The following is a 23,410-nucleotide window of genomic DNA, read 5'->3' on the forward strand; positions in this document are numbered from 1 at the left end:
GGAGGAGAGGCAGCCCAGTCTCTCCCCAGTGCACCAGGATATATATATATATATATATATATGGGAACCTGGGTGTGCAGGGATTTCTGTGCAAGGAAATAATAATAATTCCACCCAAGTTGCTGGATGTGGGAATGATTCACTGCGGGATTGCACAGGACAACTCGGGCTTGTGCATTGCAGAGAGAGGAGGAGGGGGTTGGAAACTTTGAATGAAATTCCTCGTCCCTCCCATCCAGCTGGAAAGTCTCCCCCTCTGCCTTGCCGGCCAGTGCAGGCTTTGCCTGGGGAGCCAGGCGCCAGAAGCATGGACAGGTACCAGGACCTGGGGCTGGAGGCCAGCAAGTTCATGGAGGATCTGAACATGTACGAGGCGTCCAAGGACGGGCTTTTCCGGGTGAACCGAGAGGCTTGCAAGCCCGAGTTCGAGGAGACCCGGCGGGTGTTCGCCTCCAAGATGAGCAAAATCCATCTGCAGCAGCAGCGGCAGCAGCAGCAGGAGGAGGTGCAGCTGATGGGGCTGGGGGTTCCCCCGGGGGCTCCGGGCAGGGTCAACGGGGGCTACAGCCCCCAGATTCCAGGCGAGGCGGACCACCCGCCCGCCAGCGGCGGAGAGCGAGCCCCCCGCCCGCACAAGCGGCTGAGCGGCGAGATCGCGGCCAAGCCCCCCGTGTGTGGGGCAGGAGCCCCCAACCCCGGTCCCGGACCGTCGGAGCCCCACCGACCCAACCGGTACTCCCAGGAGTTGAGCCCCCGGGGCGGCTACGAGCTCGACGGTGTCGGGGGCAGGTATCCCGGGCTGGAACAGGCTGCCGCCGCCGCCCCCTCCCCGGCCATTCAGCCCGACTATCCCCCGCCTAGCCCCGGGGCCAGTTGGAATAGTGAGGTCCGGTCCAACCTGGCCAGCCCCAGGTCCAGCCTCATCCCCCACGATCCAGCACCTCGCAGCCCCAAGTCTGCCTCCAGTCCCAGGTCCAGCCTCCTGCAGTATGGGCAGCTCCCCTACAGCCCCCCAAAGACCACCCCCCCGGACAGCCCCCTCCCCAGCTCGGCTGCCTCTGACCCCCATGGGCACCGCGCCCCGGTTAAATTTCCTGCCCCCCATTGCGAGCAGAGGCTGCCTCCCCCGCCTCCGCCTCCCCCGCCGCTTCCCCTCTCCCTCGCCGACCAGGAGCCCCCGAATTGGGCGGGATCGCCGCCCGCCCCCCGGGCTGAGCCGGAGCCTCCGGGCGCCGAGGCCGCCAGAGGCAACAGGCAGCAGCAGCAGCCCCCGGCCATGGTGCACGAGTCCCCGATCCCTTCCCCTGGCCCCAGCCCGGGGCAAAGCCGCCTGTCCCGGGCGGCCTTCCCGCACGATCCGGACTGCAACCCGCCGGGGCTGCCTTGCCCTGCTGGCCAGGAGTCCGCCTCCAGGGTCCGCCTGCCCTGTCAGACTCTCCATATACAGCCAGAAACCGGACCATCGAGGGCAGAATTAAAATTAGAAGCTCTCACTCAGCGGCTGGAGCAGGAAATGGACGCGAACCCGAAGGCAGATTATTTTGGTAAGATAATCTTTTTGCACTGATTCAATGTCCCTGCACCCGCTTCTATTGTGTGAACCCTTGCCTATTTCAGTGTGTGTGGTTTCTTTTTTTGTTAATTTCAGGCTTTTGTTGGCAATTGACTTTTTTTTTCCCCCCCAAAAAATATACTTTACTCAAAATTTGTAAAAGTGCAATTACAAAACATTTCAACTTGAAAATTGCAGAAAGTGCAATGAAATTCAGCTTGTCTGTATACAGCATGTTCCACTTTCAGGTGCATCTGTACAATTGTTATTCTCCTTTCAGCCCCGAGGCGCTGTGTCATCATTCTAAAGGACCTGGAGAGGGTGTGGGTAAAGTTCATTCCTCAGCCAGAGTCCAGTGCGCTTTTGCTATTGGTATCGGTTATCCTTCCCCAGGGTCACAGAAAGTGTGCCGCATCATCCCCAGCCCTCGCCTCTCCACTTGGTGAACAATGTGCATTTGCTAAAGCACAAACCAAATTCCATCACAAGTAGTGTGGAGCCTTCTGTTCATTTCTCAGCTGTGATGATCTCATCCCTCGCATGTTAGAGAGATGTGGCCGTTACAAGATGAATGTTTCCAAAGGTTATCCATGAAACTATCCAGATAACGTTTCTCAGCAATGTACAAATAATGAATGGCAATCTTTAAGGCTGACACCCCAGTGCAGTACTGAGGAAGTGCCACACTGTCGGATGAGACGTTAAACCAAGGCCCCATCTATCTGCTTGGGTGGGTGTAAAAGACCCCATGGCACTATTTCGAAGGAGAGAGCAGGGGAGTTATCCCCGGTGTCCTGGGCAATATATATCCCTCGATCAGCATCACACATTAGAACAGTACCTGGTCATTATCGCATTGCTGTTTGTGGGAGCTTGCTGTGCACGAATTGGCTGCCGCGTTTCTTACATTACAACAGTGACCACACTTCAAAACAAAAATCCTTCACGGGCTGTAAAGCGGTTTAAGATGTCCATTGGTCATGAAAAGCACTATATAGATATAAGTTCATTCAACATAGGATGATACAGCACAGAAGGAGCCATACAGCCCATCGTGCGTGTACTGGCTGTTTGCATAGATCTATCTGAGTAGCCCAAGTTCTGTGCTCTCTTCTCTCCCCCCCCCCCCGCCAATAGCTCTGTGAATTATTTCCCTTCAAGTATTTATCCAATTCTCGTTTGAAGGTTACTATTGAACCTGCTTCCACTGCCCTTTCAGGCAGCACATTCCAGATCTCAACTTGCTGTGTTTTTAAAAAAAATGTTTCCTCCGGTTCCCTCTGGTTCTTCAATCGGCCTCTTGGTTGATCACCCTTCCGCTGCTGGAAATAGTTTCTTAAACCATCAACAAAGTCATCATCAAAATGGGCTTAAAATAACTGCTGAACCCAAACCTGTAAGGGGGATGAATTAACATCGGGAACAGTAGTTGTTCTTCTGGGGCCCCTTTTGCCAGTGAAATTGGCGTTCCTTTTAAGAGTGATGTGACTGCAAAGGTGCGTTCACAGTATAACTAGCATCAGTGGATAGTTAGTTTTGCTTGACATTGCATCCTGAACCTGGAGCCTGACACTGGAGAAAGATTCCCTGGAGAAGTCCTTTAATTCCACTTTGCAATCAGTTTCAGGCTACCAGAATGACACTTCCCCAGTTTAGGATTGATGTGAAGCCAAAATCACAATTGCAACAGGACTGAGCTTGAAGTGTATTTGCACAGTGAAGGTCAATCACATGTAATGGACAAAATTCCAACATAAATGTCACTGCTCATTGTTGGTGTTTTAAATGAATGAACCTCTTTAAGTGGAGCCATTGTTAACGCTCCACTTACCTGATCCCCTGTGCTTTCTGTAAGGTCCCGCAGGTGATTTTATGCTTGGTGACTCCGCTGAAACCAGTGCTGTACCTGTTTAAATGTGCTCCTGAGGTTCGGATTTTTTAAAGTCAGCCACCCCACTGGAAGAGTACATCCACAGCTCCACAGGAACAGCTGAGGATAAAATCGCCTGGTACCAGCTGAATTTGGGGATCCCTGCTGTAACCAATCTAATGGACAGATACACATGTACAATCCTGAGCATTTTCAGAGCCTTACACTGTTTATTGATTCTAATATATTTTCACTCTCTTCCGATGCTAAATTCTGAGACCCACTGCAGATCCCATCCTCTGATTAAATCATGAGCATCTATTTTAGTTTCCTCTTCACAGGCTCCCTTTGGTCATAGCTAAAGCTGCCAGTCAGAAGCAGTTAATTAGAACTTGCCTCTTTTCTCTTCCACTATCGTGAAGCTCCTCTCTTACACTAAGCGCCTTGCCCCATTTCAGGAGACAGTAATCCTGCACAAAATGTTTCATTCTGATGCCTCTGATCACCTATGCTTTGAAATTTTGAACACTGGAGTATTGTGAGTCACAGAGTATCTAAGTGCCTCCCGGTAGAATGATAAATGATCAGGTGATGATAAAGCAGAATACCCTTGACTTTTATCTTGTTGTTTTGCAGAGGTCTCCCAGGTTTAATAAAGGAATGCCAGACATTCCAGCCACATCAGTGCATTATATGGAGCTTTATAAATCCCAGTTAAAGTTGAAACTCATGATCCCGTTCATTTATATATATCTCAAGCTGCAGAGATTGACAGATAAGAACATAAGAATATAAGAAATAGGAACAGTAGCAGACTATTCGGCCCCTCAAGCCTGCTCCGCCATTCAATAAGATCATGGCTAATCATCTTGTGTTTCGATTTCCACGTTCCCATCCAACCCCAATAACCTTTCATTCCCTTGCCTAACAAGAATCTATCCACCTCTGCCTTAAAAATATTCAATGACTCCACCTCCGCCACCTTCTGAGGCAGAGAGTTCCGAAGTCGCGCAATCCTCCTGAGAGAAAAAAATTCTCCTCCTAAAAGGGTTTTAAAACAGTGCCCCCTAGTTCTGGACTCACCCACAAGAGGAAACATCCTTTCAACATCTACCTTGTCAAGGCCGTTCAGGATCTTGTATACTTCAATCAAGTCACCCCTCACTCTTCTAAACTCCAGTGGAAACGAGTCCAGTCTGTCCAACCTTTCCTCATAAGATTTTGATGTTCTGATTTCTGATTCCTCAACCAATAAGACAACAACTCTAAGAGCAATCATTTCAACAAGGGAAAGTTCAAGCACTACAAATCAGCAAATGTCAAGTAGGACTGAATCTTCTGGCCAGAAGATTGCCAGAGTTCAGGGGCATGTGGACCTGTCTCTTGTGACTTACTGCCACTCTCACCTGAGCTGCCAATCTGGTTTAGCGGAGAAATATACCACCTATTTTTCTTTAATTCTTTTTGTGGGATGTGGGCATCACTGGCTAGGTCAGCATTTGCTGCCCATCCTTAATTGCCCTTGAGAAGGCGATGGTGAGTCGCCGCCTTGAATCGCTGCAGTCCGTCTGGTATCTGTACCAGTTTGGTACAACTGAGTGGCTAGGTCAGACAGGTACGAATGGCAGATTCCCTTCCCTAAAGGGACATTAGTGTGCCAGATGGGTTTTCCCAGCTACCTGTTAGATTCAGGGCACCGTTCCTAAGACTAGCTTTGAATTCCAGATTTATGAATTTGGAATTTGAATTCCATCAGCTGCCATGGTGGGATTTGAGCCTGTGTCCCCATAGCCAGGGCCTCTGGATTACTAGTCCAGTGACAATACCACTTTGCCACTGACTGCCCAGCTGGGGCTGAGATGATCAGTGGCTTCCTTTGTGCTAGGTATGGCGTTAGCCAGTTCTCCCCCGATCCCTGTTGACATCAGTTTTATTAAGGTTCCTAGGTCCCACACTTGGGCACATGCTGCCATGACATCAAGGACATGGATTGCAAGGGGAGAATCAGTTGATCTGGAACATGGTCAGTCAGCAGAAGTTTGGATTTAAATATTTGTAAGTCAGGCAGACCATTCACTCTCTTTTATATTGGAGCCAGTCTGTCCAGTGAATATAATAGGAATTGCATTTAATTTCATTGAGAACTTAATTAATATAACTTAAAACAACGGTTTATGGGCTTACACTTGGTCATCTCACTAGGTTGTCCTATCTTCTGGAAGACAGATTGATAAACATTGTAATCTCGCACATGTCACCATGCGTAAGATTACAATATCCAATGCACTCAGCAAGATGTATTATTGATAACGGTCCCAGTTGTGCTGGTTTATCACTAGATATTGGATAATAAAGGTGGGCTGATTGTTCTGGCTTTGGGGTCTGAAAACCAGAATGTCTCGTGATGTTGAACCCAAGAGATTATCTTGCGCAGATGTAGAATTTGTAGTGTGCTCTTGCTGCATCCGAAATCGGTTCATGTTTCCTCCAGAGGTGCATCTACTGGTCTATGACTGTAGAGAGACTAACATCTCTCCAGTACCCAACCTTAGTGACCATTGTTCATGTGTGAGCTTCAACAAAGCGATTGTTTTGACACGTTGACTGTTAAACCTAAGTCTGTCTTTGCGTCCACGTACATGCTACTTTTGCCCTAACAGAGATCAGTTATGTTTCCCTAGCCTGGATGTTAAACCTGGGCTATCTGATCTTATTGCTCACTGCTACACTGCCTGATATGATTGCGCCACTGTCCTTTAACCTCAAGAAGACTGGCTCCAAACATAGAACTTAAGCACATTATCATGGCTGACACTGCAGTGTAATAATGAGGGAGTGAGTGCTATTGTGGTGGATGTAGTTATTTAAGATGAAACGTTTTATCCAAGTCTGTTTACTCAGGTGGGTGTTAAAGATCCCAAGGTGCTATTGAGGACAGAGTAGCTGTTCTCTCAGTGCCCTGGTCAATATTTATCTGAAAACAAATGAAATTGTCATTCATTTTCTGTTTGCGAGACTTTATTGTGCTAGCAATTTTGTGCAAGTTTTTTTTGAACAATTTATACAAAAGAAAGCCTATGTCATGGTAATATAATTTGTCCTTTCAAACTTGGATTGGGTCTTGAGAGGGTGTTTTGAGATTTATAACATGGTGAAAGTATTTGTAGTTGGAGATCTGTCGTTGGTGATGGTTGTGTTGGGGAAAGCCTGATATATTGAAGTAAGAATGTCCCACAAGAAATGTAGTTACACAATATTAAATATATATTGGCGTAATGTGATTTTTCTACTTTCTATATCTTATCAGAACCTAATTCACCAAAGGACAGCTAATGGGGGTGGAGCAGTCTGGTGGGAAAGAGAGAAACACTAAATTCTTTTTAACTGTTGCCACATGATGAGTACTATGATACTTACTGGATTGATGCCCCCAGACTGGGGCTGAGATGGGGACATCTAGATTCTTTTGTGGGATCCTCCTGCTCCCTCCCTACAGATCTGCTGATAAATGGTTGGACCACACCAATCAGGTCCTGATTTAATTGAACATTTATGCTAACTTTATTTAGTTTGTTTTGTTAGTGTTGCTTTCTTGGATTGAGGAGGCAAGTGGAGATGATTTCCCCACCAGCCTCCGCATTCAAAGGATCATCCTCTGCCATTTCCGCCAACTCCAGCATGATGCCACCAAACACATTTTCCCTTCACCCTCCCGGTGGCATTCCGCAGGTATCGTTCCCTCTGGGACACCCTGGTCCACTCCTCCATCATCCCCTACACCTCAACCCCCTCCCATGGCACCTTCCCATGCAACCGCAGAAGGTGCAACACCTGCCCCTTTACCTCCCCCGTCCTCACCGTCCAAGGGCCCAAACACTCCTTTCAAGTGAAGCAGCATTCCACTTGCACTTCCCTCAATTTAGTCTACTGCATTCGCTGCTCCCAATGCGGTTTCCTCTACATTGGAGAGACCAGACGCAGACTGGGTGACCGCTTTGCAGAACACCTTCGGTCTGTCCGCAAGCATGACCCAGACCTCCCTGTCGCTTGCCATTTCAACACTCCACCCTGCTCTCATGCCCACATGTCCGTCCTTGGCCTGCTACATTGTTCCAGTGAAGCTCAACGTAAACTGGAGGAACAGCACCTCATCTTCCGACTAGGCACTTTACAGCCTTCTGGACTGAACATTGAGTTCAACAATTTTAGATCATGAACTCTCTCTTCCATCCCCACCCCCTTTCCGATTCCCTCCCCCCCACCTTTTTTTTTAACCCAATAGTTTATATAGATTTTTCTTTTCCCACCTATTTCCATTATTTTTAAATGTATTTCCATCCATTGTTTTATCTCCTACCTTTTAGCCTATTTCGATTCTTTCACCCCACCCCACCTCCACTAGGGCTATCTGTACCTTGCTTGTCCTGCTTTCTACCCTTAATGTCACTTATTAGCACATTCCTTAGATAATATCACTACCTTCAACACCTCTTTGTCCTTTTGTCTATGACATCTTTTAGCAATCTCCACCTATCACTGGCCATCTATCCAGCTCTACCCCACCCCCCCTTAAACCAGCTTATATTTCACCTCTCTTCTATTATTCCTTAGTTCTGTTGAAGAGTCATATGGACTCGAAACATTAACTGTGTTCGTCTCTGCAGATGCTGCCAGACCTGCTGAGTTTTTCCAGGTATTTTTGTTTTTGTTATGTCTGAGGACATTGGGGTACCCAGTGCCACCCTTATTGGTCCAATTAAATTAACAACAACTTGCATTTTTGTACCGCATTTAACATAGCAAGAAATCCAAAGGCGCTTTCACAGGAGCATTTTCGAAGTTAGGCACCAAGCCACCTATGGAGATATGAGGACAGGTGGCTAAAAACTCGACCAAAGAGGTAGATTTTTAAGGAGCGTCTGAAAAGGAGGAGAGAGGTAGAAATAGGAGTGGCTTGTTTGTTGCTTTGTAGATGCAGGCAACACATCCATTAAAATGGTTGTTGACAGGAACCCGGTGATATTTACTTTGTGTGTCCTGATGTGTAACCTTGTAGATGGTGACCCTGGTTACAGTTTCTCATTGGGCGAGTTTCCTTCATTGGACGTTGGCCTGTTTTGTTCTTGGGTTTTGTCACTCGATACCAAGCTGTTTACTCAGCTCACGCTCCTGTTACATAATAATTGGCACACAGAGGAGGGAGTAAAGCCGGGAGAGCTGGTCATCTTCAGGTGCTCTTGCACACCCCCCCAGGGGCATCCAGTTGGAATGGGATTGTTAGGGGTCCTGGAGGAAGTTGCCGATCATCCTGCTTTCTTTATTCTTTTTCACGGGATGTGGACGTTGCTGTCAAGGCCGGCATTAGTTGCCCATTCCTAATTGCCCTCGAACTGAGTGGCTTGCTAGGCCATTTCAGAGCCCACATTACTGTGGGTTTGAATTCACGTAGGCCAGACCAGGTAAGGACGGCAGATTTCCTTCCCTAAAGAATATTGGTGAACCAGATGGGTTTTTACAACAATCAGTGATAGTTGTCATGGTCACCATTACTGAGACAAGCTTTATATTCCATATGTATTAATTGGATTTGAACCCATGTGCCTAGGGAATTTGCCTGGACCTTTGGATTACCAGTCCAGTGACTACGCCACCATCTCACCTGCACTTAATTATGTAGCTCAGTAGAAAGGAGTGATAGGTATTTGTCTTCAATTAGCATTTACAACGGTGAGAATGGAAGTCAGGACTTAATAGAAACATAGAAAATAGGTCAAGATTCCTGTTTGTCATAACAATGGGTGTTGTACGTTGTTGCGAGGAGTGTAGATTCCCTTGTTTCTAACCCAAATGCAAAAGGAGCAGAGCCAAAATAGAAAATGCTGGAAGCCCAGCAGATCAGATCAGTCAGAATCTCTGGAACTAGCAGACAAATCCTCAAAGAAGCAGTCGCTGCCTTCTGTGATGACATGTCTACACCCACCCTCCCCCCACCGATGTCGCTGTGAGTTGATTTATTGTGCTCTGGTTGTGTTTCCTTCAGGAATCGTTTGAGTGACATCCAAACCTCATTTTCACTTGGGAACCTTAACATCTATTTGGGGGGGAAGAGGGTAGAAGGGGTTCCTTCTGCACCATTACCTCTGGAGTGTCCTCCCTCCCCACCCATCCACCCAGAGTCCATCCCTGGCCCCTCCTAGTTCTCACTTGCATGCTGCCCTCAGTAACATCGTTCATCGCCAAGGTGTCAGGTTCCACCTGTCCGCTGACCACACCAGGCTCCGCCACACCACTCGACCCTCTTCCACTTCCCCTGTGTCGCCAGATTTCTTGTCCAACATCCAGTTCTGGGTGAGCCCTAATTTCTCCCAAGTAAACGTTAAGCAGACCTGTTAAACATTGGGGCGACCAAAGCCATTTTCTTTGACCCCCGGCACAAACTGCATTCCCCGGCCACTGATTCCAACGCACTAAACCTTCGCTGGTCTGAGGCTGAACCAGATAGTTTGCAACCTATTGGACACCAAGCTTCTGATCCCATATGAAAGACACTGGATCCACCCCCGTAACATCACCTGTCTTCACCCCGCCACTGTTTGTCTGCTGTTCAGCCCCCTTCCTGTTACCCTGTTGACGCGCATCACTCACTTCCTTACTCACAATTGGTGACTTATCTCTTCAAAGATCTGGACCCCAAGCTCTGGAATGTTCTCCCTAAATGTTTCCCCTTCTTGTTCCTTTAAGGCCCTCCGGGGGGGGGGGGAAAGAGACTGCCTCCCTGAATAATAGATCCTAATATCTCCTGTTTTGTTTGGCTGTAGCTATTTTTTGGTCTGATATTTGCTCCTGTGAAACATCTCAGGCTGTAGGGTTGCATTAACATCTCTCTCTATGTGAAAATTCTTCTCAATCTGAGCCCAATCCTGAGGTTAAAGAACAGCGATGTAACCTTTCCATTTTGGAGTTTTGAAGAAACGCACCTTTAAGAAAAATAGAGCGTTGTACTACACGCAGAGGGTAACCTATGTTACGACCCCCCCCCTGCCAGGTGAGGTTCCCCAAAGTTGTTGATCCAGGCGAGACCCCTCGATTTGCCACCGTCTGGCTCGGACACCCCCCAAATTGTTATGCCCCAGGTGAGGAGGGCTGAACTGGCTCCTTGTCTTTATTCAGCACCCCACCCGCACCCCCTACCCACCTCTGTTGGTCGCAACAAGATTGAATCTAAAAAGGATCCCTCTCGCGGTTACCTTTTTCCCAGACCCAATCGTTCTGGTTTTGAAGGAGCCAATTTAATCAGACTTTCTTGAGTTAAAGCTAAGAGTAAGTTTATTAGCTACTAAAGGCAAGAAAGGATAAAACACGTGCCTATGCAGTCATACAGGTTAAAAGTAAGAATTTAGTTTGAAGTTTGTATAAAAATAAAAAAGTATACAGAGCAGTCCTTGACTGGTGGGGAGTAGGTGACTGAGCGTTGCAATTCGAGATTCCAGTAGAATTGACTTCGTTTGGTGAATAGTTGGTTTTGAAATTCCAGTAGTACCGACTTCGGTAGGCGAATTGTCGGTTTCGAGGTTCTAGTGGTGTTGATTTCGGTGGAGAGAGAGAGAGATGGGAATACTTGAAAAATGGCGATTTGCAGGGGTACTGTGCATGGCTGTTACTTCTGAGTCAAACTTCCAGCACTTGCTCTCTCAGAACACCCACCAACAGAGAGACACAGGGACGCAGCTCACTTTTAACCCCTCCTTTATATATTCCAAGTGGGAAGCACATTCACATATCTGTCTGGGCATTGCTCACAGGATTTCTTGATGAGATGATGCTCATCTCCCATTATGTCCCATTGTCTCTGCCGAAGGGATCAATTAGTTTCTGGATGTCTTTAGAAGTACCTTGACTGGCAACAAGGTGGGGTTCCATTACCTCTGAGGGAGTCGCCCTGCATCGTTCCAGCCAGTGGCTTGTGTGCATATTAAAAACTCAGGGCTTATTTTTAAAGTCCAATATCTCCAGACGCAATTTGATGTTTTTTCCTTCATTATCATGACCTAGTTAATTCATCAATTACCAGAATTAATATTGTGCTGAAATAAACTGTGTTTGGACATGATTGCAATCAATGTGTCAGATATTGGAATCAATATTGGGAAATGAATAGTGAGACTGATGCAACGCACACATTCACGTTTGAATAAGCGGTACTGTGCTCTATATAGAATTAGTACAGGATTATAAGCACCAGTTAGACATGAGTTAACTTGGAAAGAATTTTGGCCAGGCCATCAGTGCAAGCTGGTTCTTTTGGCTTTTATAGCCACTCATGTCTGAAATTGTTAAGTGTGGTCGATCTCAAGGTGATTCAGCAGTGGAAATAACAGCAAAGGGAAATCTTTCCGTTGATTTTTCAGCAGCTAGTTTTGCAGTTGGGTGCACTGTGAGGCCTAGGTCAGAGTTCACTGACAGCCAGACATAATGTACAGAAGCAGCATCACGGCAGGAACCAGAAGGAATGTCTCGCGGTCTTTCGACAGACGAGATACAAGTTCATAACCGAGCTAACGTTTCTTCCTTGGTGTAGCTAAGGAAATGTTATTGCCCCTGGGGAGTGTTTATTCTGCCTCGGCCAGAAGTGTGACACAGCTGCTATTATGTCTATAGTCAAAGCTACGCGTAGAAACAACAGAATTAAACCTCTGATCACGTAGTTAACTCTTCCGTTTTAATTATCACCTGGTAAAAATATTTTACCAGATGTTTCACCTATATGTTCAAATGCCAACACCTTCCCACAGTTACTGGGTGCCAAGTTTTATATTATATTGAAAAGCCTTGGGAAATCTCTGCCTGGGGAAGGGGCCATTCAGGTCTAAGGAGCGGTGGGGGGGGGTGTCATAGGGTTTAAAAGGCCAGAGCTGTGGTCTGGGAAATCCACTCTGGTCGTTCCCCTCGTGTTCCTTTACGCACATTGTATTATTTATAGTCCATGTAGATTGCTTTAGATACCCCTAATGTTAGGGTGTTTGGGACTGTAAAGGTTAACAGGGGACTGGGGAAACAGTACCACCAACGTTATGATGTAGAGAGTCACGTGGGAGCAGTGGAGTGTAGTGGTGAGTCTGGTAGAAGCTGACATGAAGATAGCCCCTAGTCAGGACTCTTCTTCAGAGAAGAGTCATATGGGCTCGAAACGTTAACTCTGTCCCTCTCCCCACAGATGCTGCCAGACCTGCTGAGTTTTTCCAGCATTTTCTGTTTTCATTGCAGATTTCCAGCATCCGCAGTGTTGTGTTTTTAATCTCTGTATTCCGTATATATGTATATAGTTACGTGTTATTAATAAACCATTCTTGTTCAACCATACAAGCCTGTCGAGACCTCTTCACGAGGCAACATACAAACCTTACAACATGGCGGCAGGAGGTGAAGGACCACAAAATCCCTAAGTACGAGGAAGTAAAGAAACTGCAGTCTTGACATGAGAGAAATGTGCCTACATTGAAAGCCTCGAATACACAGCTGGGGTTCACATAAGAAGCCCCATTACAGGCGTGAAGGCTGAAGGACAGAAGAAGGATCCACTGTGCAGCATTGAAGAACTCCACCCGAGGACGTGGAGGTTCGTCGTGAGACCCGATCGAAAGCAGAGGCAAAGGACCTAGCCAGACCACACGAGGGTGAGCAAACTCCCTTTTTTTTAAAAAAAAAAGGAAAGGCTGAAATAAGCTTTTAAATTAGGCGCAATATCAGGCAGCACTGGCAGATCAATAGTTTTAATGAGTGCGGCCTGAGGAACGCTGCAGCCTGGATCCAGAGTTGATGCCGTAACACCTGGTGACCGTGCTGCGTGGACAGAAAAAAAAACTGAACCGAAGTCAGTGCAAAAATTGGGCTTCGATTCGATTTGCCAAGCTGAGGAAAGCCACGAGCTGGCCAAAATGGTTTTCTCAGAAGATTATCTGCAGAATCGATGAAGTTTAAAATGGCTCCGTAACCTCGACGGGGGGTCCACCAAACCCTGACGAGCGCTGGAAGAAAGAAGAACTTTTACTGCGGCTCCATTTAAAAAAAAATAATAAATTAAAGCTGTATTCCCTGTGCTGAAAACAGGCATAGATGGTAAATCAACAGCGTCAGGTCAGTTGAGGCAGATGCAAGGGCCAGACCAGACACAAAATTGGACATTATGCAGAAGAAGATTTTTAAGATATCTGATAACATCAGGCTTGAATAAGAAAACAGAGGCTGAACAAGTGAATACACTATTATATTCAGTAGGTCCAATAGACGATGACATAATTGCCAGAGAAGGAATAAGTGAATCTTCCAATAACTTTGAAGAGGTCATGGAATCATTTGTCACCTACTTTAACCTAAGAAGCAATAAAGTTTTTGAGCGAGCAAAATTTAACAAGAGTCCAAAAGCCCAGGGAATCCGTACACTATTTCATAAATGAGTGATAAGATTGGCTGAAGGCCGTGACTATGGTGACCTTAAGTTGGAGCTCATAAATGACCGAGTAGTAGTGGGATTGGCCAATGATAGTCTTTCAGATGTACTCCAATCTAAAAACCTGACTTTGGAAAAAGCTATTCAAATCATCAGACAATCGGAAGTCCACCAGCAAAATCGATCCATTTTGTATGCTGAAGTTAAACTGTGGTACAGCGCAACCCCAACAGTCCAGCTCCTCAAGCAACAAAAGGGCAAGGAGACTTCAGGGCAAGGAAAGCAATACCCAAGCAAAACACAAGATGGTGGCAAACCATGTCAGTGCTGTGGCACCAAAGGACCTCACAGGCATGAGCAGTGTCCAGCAATCACTGGGCAGTGCTTTCACTGCAACCACCTGGGACACTTCGGAAATATGTGTTAGTCCAAAACCTTGAGATGTGCAGAGGACCTCAAATAAGTCCATGAGATAGAGGAGCCACATCAAGAAGGAGACCAACAATTCTTCTTGGGAGATATTAAGGAACCCAGATTCATATTTTGGAATGCTGACATATCTGTAAATGGTCATCTCTCAAATTTCATGTTAGACACTGAAGCCAGTGTAACAGCCCTCTCAGATCAGGAACCGTGGCTAAAAGACCTCTGGCTACAGACAGCAGACAACAGACACACCACTGGTCCTGGAGGAATCCAACTACTGGTCATAGGATGATTCAAGAGCTGCTCTGGTATGGCAACAAGCAATTAATGAAAACTCTGTATGCCGTTCGCAATCAACATTTTTCCTGAGCAGAGATGCCTGTGTTGTCCTCATCCTCCTCAAAATGGCAGAAGATGTCAAACCAACCATTGTAGTCAACCATATTGAATTGGAGACTCCTAAGAGGTCCACCATGCTGATGATCTTGACTGGGACTTCAGTTCAGAACTGTCCTCCCTCTTTGCAGAGACAGTTATTCCAGCTTCTTTGCAGACAGCACAAAATACCCTTCTTCTGTCAGACCAGCCAAACGTTCAGATGAGCACCACAAAACTTAAACCTGAAGATACAGAGGAGAAGGAGCAACAGTAGTAGATTGAACCTGAACTTCAGAGTCAAACGGCTGCTGTCACGGAACCAGGAGAAACTACAGCAAAAAAAGCTGGGGCTTCAGGCTCAGACGCACATCATGAAATTGATCCTAGGGCAGGAGAGGAGTGATCATCAACTCACCAAGACAAAACTCGGGGAGCCACAAGTGCACATGAAGAAACAGAGTGCAGCATTAGAAGCCAAACTGCAGGCTGAGCTCAAGGATGAGGAACATGCAAACATAAGGGTTGTAAACCTACAACTTCCAGGAAGAACATGACAGACCCCACCGAAAAAGAACACCCGAGTCCACTCAATGAATGAACAGAGCGAACGTTCACTCCGGAAGGAAAGGGTTAAGCCCATGGTACCTGACCAAGGAAGACAAATTCTCGATAAAGAAAAATACAACACCCAAGGAGTGCAAGAAGCAAACCAGATGTTGACATGAGTGTTTGAATCACAAAGTAGTATAACTTCAACTCCAGACCAATAAACTCAGCCCAAAGCAGTTGAGATGACTGCTCCTCCAAACTGGTAAAGAATGAGATCTGGAAGAATTGTTAAGCCTCTAGACCGTCTGAATCTGTAAGGTCAGAGACTTGGGGGGGAGAAGAGGTAGCATGTAAATATCATTGTAAAGACTTGGGAGGTGTAATATTAGGGTTTTTGGGACTTAACGTGGGACTGTGGAAACAGTACCACCCACGTTATGATGTAGAGAGTCACATGGGAGCAATAGTGGTGAGTCTGGTAGAAGTCGACATGAAGATAGCACGTAGTCAGGACTGTATCGTATGAATGTATGTATGAATGTATGTATGAATGTATGTATGAATGTATGTATGAATGTATGTATGACGAGACAGCGTACAACCTTACCACAGCACCTCGAATGCACTTTAATTTCCTGTCCCAAACTGCTGTGTTCACAGTGAGACCTGATTTACAGCAGTAAACAGGGACAGAACAAAGAATTAGCTTACATCTATATGGTGTCTTTCACATGCTCAAATGTGCAAATAACATGGTGGCCAACGAATGATTATTGTCACAAATTACTATTAGTCGCTGCCGTTGGGTAGGTCCAGGTGACAGTTGTTTGTTTATCACAAGTTCTTACAAACAGCAAAGGGGATCAAAGAAACCCTCCCATCATCCCACCATTGATGGCAGTACCCTGAGCAGTGAAGGCCTTTCACTGTGGAATTCCATCCATCCTTCAACCTCTCTTCCTTTTGAGCCCTGCTTCAAACCAACCCCTTGACTTAGCCTTTTGTCACCTTTTCAAATATCTCCTTTTTGTCTGATTTGTGTGAAGTGTCTTGGAAAGGAGCTACAAGTTGTGTAAACCTTTCTCCTTGTCACTCTGGTTTGAGCAGAGAGTTCTACTTCAGCCTTCCATTGTAACTTCAGTTTGTTGTAGAGCACGGTAACATAAAATCATAAGAAATAGGGACTGGAGGAGACCGACTGATGGTGGTGTGGGTGTCTGGAGAGTGGGTTGGATTGTTGGCATTTTGATGGGTGCACATGTCTGCCTTTGTGGTTTTGGCCTTTTTTTTCCCCCTCCCTCCCCCATTTTTTGGACCTGGTGGGCCTATGGTTTATTTCAAGCTCTTCTACTTTCATCTCTGACCTTTTTTAATTTAAGATTTAACCTTTTATTAGACCTTTTCATTTTACATTTCTTCCAAGTAATCTGGCCTCTTGTGCATCCTGGATTTTAAAAGACACGGCCCTAAGCACTGGAATTCCCTCCCTAAACCTCTTGCCCTCTCTACCTCCCTACCTTTAAGATATTTAAACTTACCTCTTTGACCAAGCCTTTGGTCACCTGCCCTAATATCATCTTATGTGGCTTGATGTCAAATTCTATTTGATAAATGCTGCTGTCAAGTGCCTGGAGATGTTTTACTACCCTGCAGGTGCTTATATGAATGTGAGTTGTTGCAATATACAAAGTGCTGTTGCAGTATAATAGGGGAGATACCAGTAGATGGGGGCTAAGTGTCTCTGCAATTAGCAGGAGAATCTCTGGAAGAGGTAGACGTGATAGGAAGGTGATGGCCTTGTACAACCTGCTTAAGAAAAAAATTCTGCACACCAAGTTAATTAGGTTTAAATGAATGTTAACATTACTGTATTTCTTAGGCAAATATTTGAGGATAAGACCACTTAAGGGAATGTTCAAGTTACAACCCTATAAAGTAAGAACATGGATGAGGTGATGTGAACCTTAAATTGGCAGTCAGGAGGTTGTTTATCTTAAAACTAAAACTAGTGTAAATAATCCTCCACTATGTAGACCTGATTAGCTGTTTTATGAATTTCAAACTCTCAGCTTGTAATTGAGTTAGAAGTGGGACATCTGTGTTGAACTTGTTCTAATTAAATCACTTTTATTGGTTGCAATGTGTTATGGTTGATAGTTGTCACCTGCGCTCTGGCCTTTCCTCTGAGTTCGGCTGTGTTTGAACAGATGAGTAAACGCTGTAGGTTTTGCTGGGATTAAAAACAAAGCCTTTTCTGTGGACATATTAGGTAATGCATGAGCAAGCAGCACATTCTGCGCCTCGCAGTAGATTTATGCACAAGGGTCTGATTTCCTTTGCTGTTGAACTATCTAACACGTTCCTGTAAGGTTTAATTTTGCACTGTTACCAGTGTGTTTATTTTCAATCGATTTACGGTGGACTTAACGTGGTGCACAAAGCAACTTTGCACAACCACATTAACCGCTGGAGTACCGGAGCGAATGAAATCTCCAGAAGATTGCGCTCCCTTCTATTCTGGGAGGATGCAAGATCAGAGTTCAACAGAATAATGCATGGGCTAATGTTTTTGTCCTGAAAGGGAAAGACATTGTTGTAGGGTGGCCGAGTTGTGCTATTAATGATAGAGTTGATCAGCAGACACTTCTTGGGATGGAAACTTTAAGTTTATTTACAATATACTCAGCAGCAACTACATGTGTGCTTTCAACTCCAACTCTAACTCTACACTGCCTACTGAGGTAGCTCACGCTACTCTCCTATTGGTTACTACAGATCATGCGATCTTCCTTAACAAGTATTATTTTTAACGGTACATTACGCACTAAATGAAACCATAAAACATTTTTATTTCTGTGGTAATTATCAGGTGTCGTTGTGTACGCCAGGACTTGAGTCATACTTTCACTATTAGGCCCATGAATCCAACTGTTTGATCCATATGTGACCTGGTGCTACATGTGTCTAAAAGTCAGTTCATGTGCCGTTTGTTCATTGGTGTTTGGTAAACCATTTTTTCTCCCGTTGCACAGGCTTTGAGGACACGTTGGAGTTACATTATGCCGTTCCAATGTCTTGAGATTCAGAATGGCAACGACTCCACAAACATAAAAGATAATGAGGATTTGCCCCATAATCAACTAACTTCTCCTATTCTCTGCCCAAAGGCAGATCCAACCCACACAGTGCCATGACCTCCACCCTGGGTAGGACAAGGAGACAGGTCCCGAATCCACCCCAGCCAGAATGGGGATCGAACCCCGTGTTGTCGCACCAATCTGATCCACACCGGCCGTTCAGCCAACTGATCCAACCAGCCCCCCAAGGAGTCTGAGTCGCTGTGGCAACATACACTTTTACAGGCATGTTGTAGTCTGGAACTATGGGTAGTGATGGTAGAGGCTCCTACTGTGTCCTCTCCATCACATGGCCAGCCAGGAATCTCACCCACTCTTACCACCTGCCATTGGTGTGTGTTGAAAAGATTCACAGGTTGACACGCAACCCGTTTGCCCCTGTTGTGAATGCACCTTCTTTGGCCATCAAGCCCTGGAGTGGGACTTGACCCCGGAGCTTCTGACTCAGAGTCAAGGACACTACCCACCCTGCCACAAGACCTCAGTCAACTAATTGCTATAAGAAATGGGAGCAGGAGTAGGTCAGGTGGCCCCTCGAGTCTCCTCCACCTTCCAATATGATCGTGACTGATCCTCTACCTCAACTACACCTTCCCACATGACCCTATATATCCTTTAATATCCAAAAACCCTGTCCATCGTGACTTGAATGCAGTTGAGTATCCACAGTCCCTGTGGGATGAAGAATTGCAAAAACCCTCAACTGAGTGAAGAAATTTCTCCTCATCTCCATCCTAAATGGCTGACCCCTTATCTTGAAACTGTGACCCCCCCCTAGTTCTAAACTCCCCAGCCTATATTAAGGAAGCTTCTCGAGCTCATACGTGCTTGAAAATGCAGAACCCCCCGGGAGTTTGTTGATATTTAAATAAAAATACTTGAAAATGTAACTTTGCCCTCCCTTCCCCCACCCAGGAGAAAAATGTTATAGTCAGTATTAAATTAGGGCTGAGCATTAAGTATTTCTGATACTAACCAGCCTGACCTGGCAAGACGTGATGAAGTAATGCTTTGACACTTCAATCTCGTTTTTGGAAAGAGCAGGAAAGCAATTAACTTGTTTTTGTAAACTGCTCATTGAGATTAGTTGACCCACTTGATTCAGCGGCTTAAACCCAGTGCTCATAAGTGACCCAAAGTTCAGGGCCTCTCTCTGCTGCTCACCTGCTGCATAGAACGGAAGAGGGTCATGGTGGCCCTCTGAAACTGCTCTGCACAATCCCAAAATAAATCATTGGAAGTACTTGCGAAAAGTACCAGATTTTGTTAGCGGGTGACGTTGGTCAATATTTCTATATAAACGACCCCCTGAGATCCCTGCATCCCTCTAATTCTGGTCTAAGTCACTCCCTATTTTAATGGCCATGCCTTCAGCTGCCTTAGGCCCTAAGCTCAGCAATCGCCTCCCTAAACTCCTCCGCCTCGCTGCTTCTCTTTCCTCTTCTAAGACGCTTCTTAAAACCTACCTCTTTCCTGCCCTAGCATCTTCAAGTGTCTTGGTATGAAATTTTGTCTAAGCTTCCTGTGAAACACCTTGGGACCTTTTTACTAAGTTAAAGGCGCTATATAAATGCAAGCTGTCTATATCGCAGATGTTGTTGGATTTTTCAAGTGTTTGGTAATGAACATCAACTGAACATAAATATTTGATATTGGCCTTTGAAATGAAGATATTCCTAATCACTCTGAGGTTTAAATTCTATTATGGCGCTGACTCCATTCGTGGACATAGTATTGTCACCAGGGAGAACGATTTCCCTTTTTTACTGTGTGTAGAGAAGTTGTAAATGTCTGTAGAAAGGATATGCTAACATTTTATTGCAAATTGTGGTGAGTAACTCACCTCCTGACTCCCCAAAGCCTGTCCGCCAACTACAAGGCACAAGTCTGGAGTGTGATGGAATACTCTCCACTTACCTGGATGAGTGCAGCTCCCACAACACTCGAGAAGCTTGACACTGTCCAGCACAAAGCATTCCGCTTGATTGGCACCCCATCCACAAACATTCACTCCCCCCCCCACCACCCACAAACAGTGGCAGCAGTGTGTACCATCTGCAATAGGCACTACAGAAACTCACCAAGGCTCCTTGGGCAGCACCTTCCAAACCCACGACTGCTACCGCTACTGTCTAGAAGGACAAGTGCAGCAGACACATGGGAACACCACCACCTGAAAGATCCCCTCTAATCCACACACCATCCTGACTTGGAAATGTATCGCCGTTCCTTCACTGTCGCTGGGTCAAAATCCTGGAACTCCCTCCCTAACAGCACTGTGGGTGTATCTACACCACATGGACTGCAGCGGATCAAGAAGGCAGCTCAACACCACCTTCTCATGGGCAATTAGAGATGGGCAATAAATGCTGGCCCAGCCAGCGATACCCACATCCCATAAAAGAATTAAAAAAAGGACTTAAATCCTCCACTCCCCCATGGTTATTTATTGTATTGGTATCATGTGTAAAGTGTTGATGTGAAACTGGGCAATCTGTATCTATCTTGTGATCTTGTGAGTTTTGTACAAGTATGCCTCTTGCATGTAGACAGCCTCTTCAAACCTAAGAACTTATCCCGAGGTCCTTCACAGGAGCATAATCAGGCAAAAATTGACACCAAGCTAGAAAAGAGCTGCTGCGATAGATGACCAAAAGCCTGGTCAAAGAGGTAGGTTGTAGGGAACGTCTTAAAGGAGGAGAGAGAGGTTTAGGGAGGGGAAGTCCAAAGTTTTGGGCCTTGGCAGCTGAAGGCACAGTTGTCAATGATGACACCATTAACATTGGCGGTTACACAAGAGGCCTGAGCTAGAGGAGTGCAGAGTTCTCGGAGGGCTGTAGGACTGGGGAAGGTTACAGAGATATGGAGGCTTGGGGGCCATTGAAGGGCTTGAACACCAGGAGAAGTTTAATATTGGCAAGGAGAGGGGTGAGGGAGGTGCTGGTGAGGTGGAGCTTGGTGTTGTCAGCGTAAGCGTTGAACCTGACGTCTTGTCATCAGTTGCTATTGTGGAGGAGAAGCATATGGCTTAGAAATAGGAGGGTTAAAGTATAGACCCTTGGGAGACATTGGAGACGATTGGGTGGGAAGAGAAGCTATTGCAGGAGATTCTCTGGCCACGACTGAATAGACTAAGAGTTGAACCAGGCAAAGCAATACAACTCAATAGAGGAGTGAGATTGGAGGAGGGTGGTATGGTCAATGGTGTCAGGGGCTGCAGACAGCTCAAGAAGTGAGGAGGATAGGACAGCCCACCATAGTTGTAGGAACAGTGAATGTCATTTGTGACTCTCTCCTTACTTACGGAGGGATATACTCGCATTGGAAGTGGTTTGGAGAAGGTCACTGGGCTGATTTCAGGGATTAAGAGGTTGTCTTATGATGAAGCCTGATCAGAAAGGGTGCAAACATGGAGTTGTAGAAGAAGGGCATGATTTGCGAGACTGTAACTTGTTCAAAGAGTTTTGAATAGAAAAGGGAGGTTGGGAGGGGGTGGTACTTTGCAAGGATAGAGGGATCAAGGTGAGCTTTTTGAGGAGAAGAGGTATGGATGGCAGAGTTGAAAGGGAGGAGAAAGAACTATTAAGAATGTTCACAAATATGGGGGCCAGGAGAGGAAGATGAATGGTCAGATGAATGAATGGGAAATAGCGTCAAGGGAGCAGGATCTCATGGACAAGATGAGCTTGGAGAGGGCATGAGGGGAGATGGGAGAAAAACTAGAGAAAGATGGTTCTTAACACGGTCTAGCCAGAGCTGCTGATGAATGGTAAACCAGTCGTGTCTCGTATACTTTAAAGTTTACGTCCCTTCAACCTTTGGTAGGGGAGCACCAGGGTTGGAGATGGTAAGGAATTTATTAGATATAAAAGCATCAGAGATAAAGGTGAGGGTGTGACTGAGATTGATGTAAGCAAATGGCAGGCCAGAGGCCAGAGATAGTTGGGAGTGTGAAAGTGCTGTGACTTCAAATGTCAGCTGCCACCAAGTCGAACAGCTCACAATATAATTTTGGAAGGGCACAGTTTATAACTACTATAGTTCAGGTGATCATAATATGTAAATATCACCCACCTCCTATGATGCTTGGCTGCAATCCTTCGGAGCTCTGGTGGTGTGGGAAATCATTGAACCGCGCTATGTCGGAGCTACTTGCTGTTAAATTATTCAAGGACTCCAGTGTATTTGGAAATATGCACATCCTGCAGCTTATCTCTCTGCAAATTGATGAGCTTATTGATGTGACTTCAGTTTAAAGGTGAATGTTGGGGGAGGGGAATACCTTTTGAAGTTAGTGAAGTGTGTAAATCAGGGAAAATAACCTTTTAAGCTACGATGTAATATACTGCAGGCAGCATTGCGAAACTGGTAAATGTTTTTTCCAAAGGCACTTGTCGAATGCAACTTTTTATTCTCTATTTTGAAATTGTGTGTGTGTGTGTGTGTGTGTGTGTGTGTGTATTGAGTCTTGGAAAGAGTTATCCGATTAGTCTCCCTGTCCTGCTCTTTCTCCATAGTCCTGCCAATTTCTCCCCTTGTGTGTCAGCTGTGGCTCAGTTGGTAATACTCTTGCCTCTGAGTCACAAGGTTCTGGGTTCAAGTCCCACTCCAGGGCTTAAGCATAAAAATCAAGGCTGACACTCCAACAGTGCAGCAGTCCCTCAGTACTGCGTTGGAGGTGCTGTCTTTTGGATGAGATATTAAACCAAGGCCCCATATGCCTGCCTGGGTGGATGCAAAAAAACCCCGTGGTACCATTCGAAGAAGAGTAGGGGAACCCCTCCCAGTGTCCTGGCCAACATCCACTACCCCACCCCTCCCACCTCCAAAATGTTTACTGGAGCCCCCTGATGCACTCCTGGGAATACATGACACTTAATACCATGAGTGAACATTGTTTCATGATATGCCAAACATCAGCAAAATCCATGAGTATTCGATTCCAACATGCACAGTTTAGTATCCTGTTTTTTCAATGGAGCGTTGGTATTAAAATGCTTCATTGTTATGCCAACACTCTTCATGTGGGGGGTTCTTGATGCACCAAATTC

The 23,410-nt window shown here is 45.9% G+C and overlaps 1 protein-coding gene across 1 annotated transcript in view; it reads left to right on the top strand.

Moving 5' to 3' along the window:
- The first annotated feature begins 278 nt into the window (after window positions 1-278).
- The window catches only part of limd1a (LIM domains containing 1a), a 65,511-nt gene continuing 42,379 nt past the window's right edge, over window positions 279-23,410 (top strand). Inside the window, exon 1 of the mRNA XM_078539620.1 lies at window positions 279-1,544. Coding sequence (XP_078395746.1) covers window positions 308-1,544 — 1,237 coding nt within the window. The 5' untranslated portion in view covers window positions 279-307. The remainder of the gene's footprint in view (window positions 1,545-23,410) is intronic.

The sequence above is a fragment of the Cetorhinus maximus genome, chromosome 3 (genome assembly GCF_964194155.1).
Source record: "Cetorhinus maximus chromosome 3, sCetMax3.hap1.1, whole genome shotgun sequence".
Lineage (NCBI taxonomy): Eukaryota > Metazoa > Chordata > Chondrichthyes > Lamniformes > Cetorhinidae > Cetorhinus > Cetorhinus maximus.